This window comes from Mugil cephalus, chromosome 18 (genome assembly GCF_022458985.1).
Source record: "Mugil cephalus isolate CIBA_MC_2020 chromosome 18, CIBA_Mcephalus_1.1, whole genome shotgun sequence".
In the NCBI taxonomy this organism is placed as follows: domain Eukaryota; kingdom Metazoa; phylum Chordata; class Actinopteri; order Mugiliformes; family Mugilidae; genus Mugil; species Mugil cephalus.
The window spans coordinates 6,510,103-6,521,295 of record NC_061787.1 but is presented as its reverse complement, the minus strand read 5'-3'; the positions used below and the strand labels follow the sequence as shown (position 1 = coordinate 6,521,295).

The 11,193-nt window shown below is 41.8% G+C and overlaps 1 protein-coding gene across 5 annotated transcripts in view; it reads right to left on the bottom strand.

The window, feature by feature from the left end:
- Window positions 1-470: 470 nt before the first annotated feature.
- flt1 (fms related receptor tyrosine kinase 1) overlaps window positions 471-11,193 on the bottom strand; it is a 32,265-nt gene continuing 21,542 nt past the window's right edge. For 2 of the 5 annotated variants that reach the window (XM_047568769.1, XM_047568768.1), the window contains exons 14-30: window positions 9,461-9,607; window positions 8,667-8,798; window positions 7,675-7,781; window positions 6,949-7,084; window positions 6,407-6,511; window positions 6,195-6,308; window positions 6,022-6,110; window positions 5,493-5,619; window positions 5,302-5,399; window positions 5,090-5,212; window positions 3,886-3,997; window positions 3,688-3,787; window positions 3,178-3,283; window positions 2,992-3,089; window positions 2,688-2,757; window positions 2,474-2,568; window positions 471-2,363 (exon numbers count right to left, since the gene is read on the bottom strand). In XM_047568769.1, coding sequence (XP_047424725.1) covers window positions 2,198-2,363; window positions 2,474-2,568; window positions 2,688-2,757; window positions 2,992-3,089; window positions 3,178-3,283; window positions 3,688-3,787; window positions 3,886-3,997; window positions 5,090-5,212; window positions 5,302-5,399; window positions 5,493-5,619; window positions 6,022-6,110; window positions 6,195-6,308; window positions 6,407-6,511; window positions 6,949-7,084; window positions 7,675-7,781; window positions 8,667-8,798; window positions 9,461-9,607 — 1,925 coding nt within the window. In that variant the 3' untranslated portion in view covers window positions 471-2,197. The remainder of the gene's footprint in view (window positions 2,364-2,473; window positions 2,569-2,687; window positions 2,758-2,991; window positions 3,090-3,177; window positions 3,284-3,687; window positions 3,788-3,885; window positions 3,998-5,089; window positions 5,213-5,301; window positions 5,400-5,492; window positions 5,620-6,021; window positions 6,111-6,194; window positions 6,309-6,406; window positions 6,512-6,948; window positions 7,085-7,674; window positions 7,782-8,666; window positions 8,799-9,460; window positions 9,608-11,193) is intronic. The other 3 variants (XM_047568773.1, XM_047568772.1, XM_047568771.1) reach the window with 2 other exon arrangements.

Here is an 11,193-nt window from a genome sequence, read left to right as displayed (position 1 = left end):
TAAAAATCAAGGTCTATAATGTGGCATAAACGTTCAGGCTGCAAACTGTCCAACTTTTAACTAAAGGTCTGTTCTTGGGGGCAACAAACCTGCAGGGAGCTGGCTGTATTAGATCATGTACTACTTCCTCTGTTTTAGTGAACTGAACCAAGAAGAAAAAAAAAACATATTTGGTGAATGTGGTGCTTTAGAAAACCCTCACACACACACACACACACTCGCACACACTTTTAAACACATGTCCTCCGACTCGGCCTACACAATGTCAGTGCTCATATCACTGGATTCCACATCATAACACATACACTCCAGGTAATATTAGTGATGATCTTCTTCTACCTACACCCCACCACCCCACATCAACACCTACAATCACCATCTTAGTATGTTTTATGCCCCTCTTGTGTTCTTGTCTCAAATTTTTGCAATATTTGTGTGTACAGCAGTATTTTAATAAAGAATACCAAAACTGATACTTGGCTTTTAATCGTTAACTTGGAACATTTAGTTGAGTTTTACAGTCAACAGGTTGGATTTTAGTGGATGATAAATACAATCTTTAGTTAGAAAATACAAGAGAACACAGCTTTTATAATGTATGCATTTTTAATTTCTCCACAGTATTTGGGACTAGTGAGCCCTAAAGAAGTTTTTGGAAAAAAAAAAACTATGTCCTCATATGTGGACACTGGGATTATTACATTATTCATATGATAAAGAAGTCGGCAACGTGTGACAAAACATAAAAATCGTTTATTTTAATACCTGAACATGGCTGTGCAAAGACCGAATAGCAAACAATGAAGTCCCGACGTCCTCAAGCGAGTACTTGCTAATTAGCAGCTCATTGCTATTGATAAAATGTATTAAATATGCACGTCATATCAAACTACAAACACTAGATAAATACGTTTTAACCTTTGCTACCACTAGAAGGCAGACTAAAGCGTCCACAAATGAGGACAATGGGTTTAAATGAAGCACAATAAACTCCGTCCACATGAGGACACGGGGGCTCGGGGGGGTTGACACTGTTTTTGTAATAATAAAGTTACATTGCAAATCTAGCTGACTTCATAAAAAGTGTTTTGATGTCAATATGCATCTGGATATAAAATCTGACTAAATTATCCAGATGCACATCTACAGTTAGGTCCATATACGCTTGGTACGTTGGCAGCAGAGACAATCTCTAGTTCATCTAAAACTTTAATCCCGTATTCATTATTTAAATTGCAGCTTCAGTACATTTTGAGAAATTGCTTAAATATCAAAAACTAACAGTGACCAGACAAATATGGACCAAGCTGTGTATATGAAGTCAATGATCACTGACATGTCATTGTGGACGTCTCTGACGACCGACTAATCTTATGAAAAAGGGAACAAACAGGGGAAACCATAAGTTCATCTTTCCACATTCAGCATTCTTTATAAATGATTAAAGGGAACTTGCAATATATAGAATATACACATAAATCTAGTCTAATATTGTGACTTGCGAAGATTTAATTAAATTGCTCCCCGTGGGACAAATAATATTTTCTGAATCTGAACAGGGACAATTTAAACTATTTAAATATTATTCTAATAAAAGTTAGATTTTTTTCTTACAGGTCTACGTGTGCCGAATAAAACAGAAAGACACAAAACGGATAAATTCATCCGTGGCGTGACTGCAGAATTAGAATAAATACATTCAGTCTAACAACAACAGTGTCAATCAGTGGATGATTTTTCCAGCATATATTAGCCGTGCAAGAGGAGCAGATGTTTCTTACAGCGGTGCTCCTCTTCGCACAGCCACCAGCATGAGGTACCAATACTATAAAGCTTTAGTAGTCATAGGTAGGCGAAAACGTTCCTCACTACAGCATGGGTTAGCTGCTCTTGGAAGGGGGTCACGTGAAGGAAAGCACAGAGATACATAATACTTGATCATAGTGAGGAAGCTTCGTTGTGTAACAGCACGGGATTTTGTAAGTAAGTTTCTACATTTGGCTGCTGAAGGTTATCTGGGAGGTTTATACTTCCCTATAAGAAAGGATGGGTGAGGGGAGGGGAGGGGAGGGGGGGTGAATACCTGCAGACTCCATAATGAGGTAGAGGAGGCAAAGTGTCAAAGCAGCGACTACGAATGACAAGCGGAAAAAAAATATATAAACCCTGTGTGAAGCTGTCAAAAGATGAGCAGATGCTAGAGGGACGGGTAGAGGAAGGCAGAGTTGTAGTCTGGAGGGGGGGAGCCGCCCTCGTCTGACTCCCACTCGGGCAGGGTCGAGGGCTCATCGTCATGGAGACCAGAGATGTCACTGCACAGGGTGGGCACCTGGGTATCTCGACACTTAGTAAAGGGGGAGAATCTGAACAAAGAAGAAAAAAAAACCACAGGCCGAGAGTTTTAAGGAAACATACATGCAACAGTGTTGTTATTTATAGCCTGGACCAGGTGGACAGGATTAGACGTCTTCACCTGCTCAGTTTGCCGTTCTTGGTGCTGCTGTTGTTCCCCGTCATGTTCTTCAGCTCCTCCGACGGTAGGACCATGCCGCTGTCGCTCTGCTCATCCTAAAACAGACGGGATTCAAATGTGCATCTTATCTGAATTTCTTTCTCTTTTTTTTAAACATTTAATTTCACTTTCTGTATGTTTGGATGCAAGTGGATGTGAAGGTTTTTTTTCTTACATCAGGGCCGTCTGGGTCCTCGCAGGTTATTTCCTCAAACGTCTGAAGTGTGGCCATGCCCCTCATGTAACTGCACATATTGAGTTCACATTCAAAACGTGAGTTGGAAATTTCTCTGTTTTCTCAACCTGTTTCCCGAATTCAGTTTCGGTCACAGTTCTCCAGTTCCATTTCTTTCACTCTGTATTTTTACTTTTGACACGCTATTACTCATGCACGCCCATGTGACATTTCAAAGCCCAACATTTGTACTAAATTGTGTACCAAATTGCATAATATTTTGGTTCCATCTCGCCTTCCTAACCTCAGGTTTGTGACTGCGAGCGGGTTTTCTTTGAAGGCCTCACACCGACCAGTGTCTCCATTCATGAAGGATCCCAGAGGAATATAATCCTTCCCATCCTGCTGAAGAGATAGAGCAAATTCACATATTTGGGAGACATTTTTTGGGGGGAACATACTTAAGCGAGAGCTCATCAATATCTCTGACCTGCTGCACTCTTGCTTGTAGCAGGTCTCCCAGGGTCTCCACCAAGTTTGTGAAGGTGGGTCGATCTGAGGGACTGGCTTCCCAGCATGCTAGCATCGTGCTGTAACTGCAAACGCACGGGTTTAAACTTCTTGCAAGCTGCAGGTTAAATATATTCAAGCTTTTCTTATAAAATGGGCTATAGGTTGAGTAAATACAGATATACCAGCGTTCAGCCTCAATAAACTCTAGCCTCTCCTGAGACATTAGTCTAATAAACAGATTATTTTAAAGGTGCAAAACAAACACCTCTGCAAAACTCACAGAACTGTGGTTGTGGTTGACTTCTGTCTATTTTAGTATTATGAAGCATGAGTTTCGACAGTGGCTTGGCTGGTTGGTTACGAGAGTACGCGCCAGTCTGGCCTGAACATACTAGATCGGTGTATATTCACACATGGGCTTTTGCCTTGTAGTTTGCGCAATTGTAAAAAATTGTCATGGCGGTGTGTCGCAGATACATGAACCCACATCTCAGGTGTGCTGTACTCTGGCGCCCGCATCCTCGTCCCTCCCTTCAGCCTGTGGCAGAACTCCTCGTCTATGTGAAGGCCGGGGTACGGGGAGGCTCCTGTCGGCACAAATTAACTCATCAAAAACACGTGGCTTGAAAAGAGGCCACGTCTGTTACAGAGCTTTTCACACCGTGGCGAGCTTTGCGTCTCTTACCCAAGGAGAAGATCTCCCACAGCAGTATGCCGTAGGACCACACGTCACTCTGGGTGGTGAACACCTTGTCAAAGATGGACTCGGGAGACATCCACTTCAGAGGGAGGCGAGCCTGTCGGCCAATCAGAGCACAGGAACATTAACTACTATCTGTGGATTTTTCTTGCGTAATAAGTTGCTTTTTTGGCCTTTTATGCTTTTATTAGACAGAGAGTGGAGAAGGGACGGCAAGAAGCAAAGGGCCAATGCAATACTATAGCTCCAGTTCATGATAAGTGTCTTTTATTTAAAGGGTCAATATATAATTGTGGGACTTTGTGAGTTCATCGTAGTTGACTGCTGACCACAATTTTGTCTGTTCTCAGGCCCAAAATCAACATGGCCGCCTACAGCCAATCACCACGTGGCATTTTTACAAGAAGATTCTTGTAAATATTCTATATATACAACTGAGCAAATTGAAAGTGAAAGTTTTTCATAAACATATTGTAGTAACACTGTTGACATGTGATAACTCCACACTTGACTCATATAGTGCTTTATATTAAATAACTGATGAGGATTGAGAACAGACGTCGGAGCAGGTCATGTGACTTGTATTCAACACACTTCCCTGAGAGGTGAAGTGCAATGTGTTTGTAATGGGAAACTTAGCTGAAAGTGATTTCTCAGACACAGGTACAATTTGTTATCATGATTACGTGAAGTTAATAAAAAGAACACAATCAAAACTAATTTTGAACCAGCTTATTTTATTATTGTTTAGCTAATTAGAAGGTTATCTGGTTGACATTTTACTGATATCCAGTCATTTTTTATTAATAAGGGATTGTTTCCATAATAAATAATTATGGATTTTGTAAAAACATGATCAGAATGAACATAAAAACGTTATTATTACTTTTTTTATTTTATTTATTTTACTTTTAATACAAATGCATGCAAGATATATCCCACTGACTTCAAAAGTCCCTCCATTATTGACCCTAAACATGTAAGTATCTTTAAACCATTTTAGATTTTAGAGGAAATAAAATGAATTTAAGAAAATCACTAAAATTAGAAACTTAAAAGAAAGATGCCACTTTCGTTTCTCAGTTTCGACCACATTTATTTGACATTTATTTACTTCTGTTGAAACAATTAAGCAAGAAAGAAGGAAGTAATTGCCATTCGGGACGCAGAACTGGTCAGGGCTACTCACGTCTCCCTTGCGGACGTAGTCGGGGTCTTTGTAGATGTCTCTGGCCAGGCCGAAGTCACAGATCTTCACCACTTTATTGTCGGACAGCAGAATGTTCCTCGCTGCCAGGTCTCTGTGAATACACTGATGCATGGACAACACAGATATTTACACATTGGAAACACGTACACTTGCACATGCATGCTCACGGGTGGAGTAGAAAAGCATCAGACCTTGCGGGAGGCCAGAAACTCCATCCCTCGTGCCACCTGAAAGCTGAACGATATGAGATCCTCCAGGAATAGAGGGGAGTTCGAGGCAGATTTGGCATCTAGGGGAAGAAAGGGAGGGGGCGTAGGGATTTAAAGACGGTAGTTTGATAATGTGCAAACACAGGAAAGTGTTCACAAAGCTCCAGGCTTACCGAGGCTACCGCCTTTCTTGTCTCCCTCATCATCTGCTCTAACGCTGCTCTGGCTGTCAGACATGACACAATCTGACCCTCCATCTTTTCCTCCGGCCGACTGAATGGGGGAGAAATCAAGTAGCTGCTGTCAAATAATAAATGGCAATGCGTGATAACTGAAGTGTCAATCACAGGTTGGGTTAGACATTTGAAAAGCATTTCTCTCGTAACGACACATTAAAAAAAACAAAAAACAAACAAACATATTTTGCTCCATGCAAATGAGTTCAGAGTCAACAAGTGCAAAAAATTAAGGAAGTAAATGTTCTGCTTGAGAACAGATAACACACCAATTTCAAACCAATTGCAGAAGTGCATTTTTGGGTGTATGATTTTGTAACTGCGTGCAGCCAAAAGCGTGATTCTGTTGCTCTCTCAACCACAGGAGGCAGCTAAAGTCTGGGGTTTACGAGAAGTATGTTTGCACACAGTGGACGGACTGTTTTTGTGTGAAACTATCGTGAGACCGTGGTCCCGCTGAACTCACCCGGTTGTGCACAAACACCTCCCTCTTGTTCTTTAGGAAGGTAGAGAGGTTTCCAAAACGACAGTATTCGACAATGACCATCAGAGGCCCTGCAAACACACACAGGTTACCGACAGCCCAGATGCATCCACACATGTGTATAAGAGTGCAGTTATAATGAGATGCACACACACCTCCGGATTTGGTGCATGCTCCCAGGAGGTTGACAACATTCAGGTGGTTTCCAATGTGGTTGAGGATCTTCAGCTCAGTCATCAGGGCCTTGTGTTCGCTGGCTGTAGCTCCCTCTGGTGGACAAAAGTTGGAAAGGTTCAACAGAGAAATGCCCGTTTGCAGAGCTGTAATTTAAACTTCTCAAAATAATATCAGGAACCTGATGTAGCACCTTTGAGCATCTTGACAGCCACAGTCCTGCAGCTGGTGGAGGCGTCTATGCCAAACGCAGACGCCTGCATCACTTTACCGAAGGCTCCGCGGCCCAGAGGCTTCCCTGAAAGAGGAAGGCAGTGTGACAGTGGGAAAGACGCAGAAATGAGAGGTGTGTTCTTCAGGCTAATTGAACGACTCTATTAATTATTATTCCCCTCCATCCCAGATGCAAGATTGCGATAAGAGAAAGCTGCAGACCCCATCTGACCGAGTCCCACCCTGATGATGACAGTGAGAGCTGATTAGTTCCAGTAAACACACTCTGCATGCCCCATACTGCAGTTGATAAGCTCACCACAGACAACACAGACACGACGTCTGATTAATGGAACGGGAGTCACGCCCAACAATAATCTGATAAGACCTATGAGAAAATCCTCGTATCGGCTAAATCATCTTAAATACCTCCCGTCTCTCCCGCTCCACTCCGGAGATACTCCTCACAGAGGAATATCACGATGGAAACAGTAATTTAATTCGCAGGCCAAAGAAACACACCTAACTGAAGGCGCTCTCGAGGAAACTCCCACTGGTTGGGGTCGTACTGTAGCCTCTCACACTGCTCCTCTATTGGCCCCTCTCCTGTGTCCAGTATGATGGATAAGTACTCCGGTTTGGTGCTCGAGCTGTGTGGCTTTGGAGAAGGAATAGTGACGCAGTTAAGAGCAGAATACAGTAAATTACACTTGTGTGTGATGCTCAGAAACAGCACTAGTGAAAATGTATAGTTGACGTGCTATTATTTGTGCTTACAGGATATTCCCCCATCCTCAAATGAAGACTATTCAACCAGAGAGAATTGTGTTTTCATTTAAATTATATATGGGAAAATAAACAATAAGCATCCATTATTAATAACACGGAGGATGTGGAGGAAAATGGTTTATTGGGTGTGTTCCACCTATTTATTATACTATTACTATTAATACACCAGTTTATATGCAAACAGAGTATTTATGGAGCACATTTTAGAGCGATATAACAAGGTTTAGTCTAGTTTCTTTGACATCCAAACAAACATCAACAAACATCTCTGCAACCCTTGAGTTGTTTTTAGACCGTGCATACTCGTATGTAAGGTGGAACGATGCCCTGCGAGAGGGAAAAGTTGTACACATTAACTCGTTGCACACACCTTTGCAGCATTTGTGAAAAATAATACTCATAAGTGGCGTTTTCTTCACTATACCCCCCAAAAATCTGCCTTCTATCGTTTCCTCTCACCTGCTTGAGTTTCCGTATGAAGAGCGTGAGCAGAAGCCAGAAGAGAGTGGCCACCACACAGGTACAGGTGAGAGTGGGGATTTCCAGAAATGAGGCTTCTGAGGCACCTGCGCAGACACACACACACACACAGCAAAACCACACACCGTCGGTTTAGTTCCAGAAGTAGATAAACGCACTGGTTTACATTTATTTACTACACACAAACACACAGCTGCAGCGAGCAGCGCAGGACTTATTGTTATGTAGAGAAAAACGAAGAATAATCAGGAACAGACGCTGAGGTTTGAGATAAATGTGTTGACTTTCCTTCCAAACGGGGGCACTGTGTTGTCACTGTCTCACAATTATCCATTAGCACCGCCGTCCATCCTCCTCATTAAACCCTGAGTTTATTTATTGTTTCTGCTTTTAAATGGGAGGATGAAGAAATGCCCAGCTCACTGCAGAGTGCCGAGCCTCTCTGAGATGCAGGCCGGGCCCCCTCCGGAGGAAATAAAAACGGGAGACTGCTTCCTTCCTGACTGATCAGAACACAACAACACACACACACACACACACAAAGCAGCTTCTCCTTCCAGACTGGGAAGTGAGTCTGCCACTACTGCCAGGGGCTCAAACCGAGGAGGTCGGGGGGGACAGAACCAAGGTGATCCTGCCTCCTCCGCTACCTCCGGATGTGTGTGTGTGTGTGTGTGTGTGAACAAAAGGCTGAGTGCGTTTATATTAAGACGCACTTTGATCAATGTTTATTCAAAAATTGATAAACAGACATTCATCATCTTCCATTAATAGAAATGACACTGCACCTCTGTAAATACTACTACATAGAGACAACATGTACTGTACGGCGTGTCTGTACATCCAGACTACACGGCTATTTACAGAAGTGAGAACAATGTGGCTTCAGACATGATCATATATGGAGGTGCGGCATCTTTAAGTCTGTGGTAATGACCAATCACATGTGGGGATGGCTTTAAAACACTTACTGTTGACCCATATATAGGCTGAACTCTCGGCAGAGCCCCTCTCATTGGTGGCCTGGCACGTATACAGGCCCTGATCCTCCGGCGTGATCCGGTCGATGTGGAGGGATCCATCTACAGCTGATATGACAATACCTTAAGACGAAGGCAGAGAAACCGTTACAGGTGAAGGTTACGAATAAAGATCGAGATTAGTTTGTCCCACAATGGGGAAATTGGAGTTTACGACAGCGTTCAAAATCAATTAATCAATTAATCAATCAATCAACACTTTTCATACAAAAAGTAACACAAAGTATCCCTCAACAGACACGCAGCCACACATGCACAGATAGACACATGACTTAATAAATCATTATGTAGAACAAATAAAAACAATATTCATTAGAGCTGGAGGAGGAATTGTAGATACACTAGTGAAACGACACCCTAAAAACCCTAAAGATAGTTTATAGACCCAAGAGCATAATATGAGAAAAATAAATAAATAAATAAATAAATAAAAATCAAACATAAAATCATAAAAATGCAAACTACTGAGACATTAAAATAGTTTACAAAAAAAAACAAACAAAAAAAACATATGAGTAGATAAATGGATTTTTTAAGATTCAATTAAACACCAAAAGACCAGGATAAATATCAAAGTGTAGGGTATAAAAGATAAATTATAAAATTAAAAAAAAATAAAAATACAAGTACTGGCAAATTATTATTATTATTATTATTATTATTGTTATTATTATTATTATTATTATTATTATTATTATTATTATTATTATTATTATTATCATTACCTGATCCCTGCAACAAAGCATGTTCGTCTTTGTACCATGTGATGGTTGGGGGTGGGACGCCTTGAGACGGGCAGGCGAGGGTCACCGAGCTGCTCACGTTCACGGTGCAGTCGGTCAAATTACTCAGCAGCATCGGTGGCTCCAGAACTGAAGGGACACAGAAACACATGGCAGTAGAATAAGGTTGAGAGTGTTTTTTTTTTGTTATTTTTTTTTTTGGTTAATTTATAAACGATGCACCTGCAGAATGTGAAACGTAACGTGCTTTGGTTTTTACTGAGGTTTTATTTGAGGATAACCACTCTGACCACTGGAAACTGGGACGACAAGCTAAAACATTGTCACTATTATCATATATTGGCACATGTAAATCCAATATTCTTTATCTTTCTAGTTTGGTTAATTATAGGGGAAAGTTTCTGTCTTTTTAGCTTTTTTTTTTTTTTAATGTAAAGTTCTAGATATCATGAAAGCAAAATGGAAACCAAACAGTTATAGATGTGGTCCTAACAATAATCTAAAAGACTCCCTGTCAGGTGATAGTAGAGTTTATCATAGCGGATGATGAAATGATCACAGGATGACATGTGTAATGGAACTAAAACATCAGGTGTCTGCGGGGAAAATACTTGAATGACTTAGACTTTACTATAAATTTCTTCAGTTTACATAATTTGCGTCTTCGACCGGAGGATTTTACCCAAGAGTATAACTCACCTTACCTTTTCAACTCTGGAAATTACCTAAAGAAACGTCTGGTGACTAATTTGCCTCGTCATTTATGTTCCCAAACAAATTTATGGTGAAGTGAAAGCTGTGGTTTTTTTCCCAACAATCTTCTGGACCTGTGCCACTTGTGAACAATAACCAATTTGCTGGTAGTGACACATGTGTAGAAGAGTGTGGCCTTGGCTTCAACCTGAGTCAGCTGGCGTTTGGGTCCTCTTGGGCCCTTTTCTCAAAAAAAAAACCCTGTGATACAAACCTACTTTTAATGTGCAACAACGATGTCCTGTTTCATCATGTGGACAGTTGGCTGCTGAGTTTTCACAATGAGCTGAAGCAACTTCTCACAGACTATAATTACACAACAATACATATAAACTATAATTAGACCAGGTGACTTCACGTCCCCTAAATTGTTCAATCCCCCTGGTCATGTTCTCTCTCTAGTCTCACCCCACCACCTCTCTCTTTCTGGTCACCCTGTCTCTCTATTAATTTCGTTGCGGGGGTCCCCAGGGAGGAAGCTGACGCGTTGGGTCCTGATTGTATAGAGCACAGCAGTAAAAGACACGAAGAAAAGTCACTTAACCGTCGGCGGCTGATTGTTGTTTCCACTATCTTCCTCCTGGACAACAATTGATGATTGTCCGCGAGGCCTAGGGCCTGACAGTGTCTGATTGGCTGATTGTTCCTGCAGCCCTGTGCAGGGGCCTGTAAATGTGGCATTGTGGGAAGTGCCATTGTGTGCTCTTCCTCCAGACAAGAGCTCATTCCCACGTGAAAGAGGTGCTGAGCTGGAGTGCAAGAGCAAAGCTGGGGTGGGGCCCCAGGAAGCAGAGGGGACCCAATTCCCAAGCAGCAAGACCACAGTGAGAGGTGTTTGTTTGCATGTATGTGCACCATAGGTACACAGGGATATGAAGAGGCTGCGAGTTTACGCCCAGAACAAGGTGACTTAAAATTATAAAACAGTATGTAGACTGTAGGAGCTGCATGTGAAAGGCCAC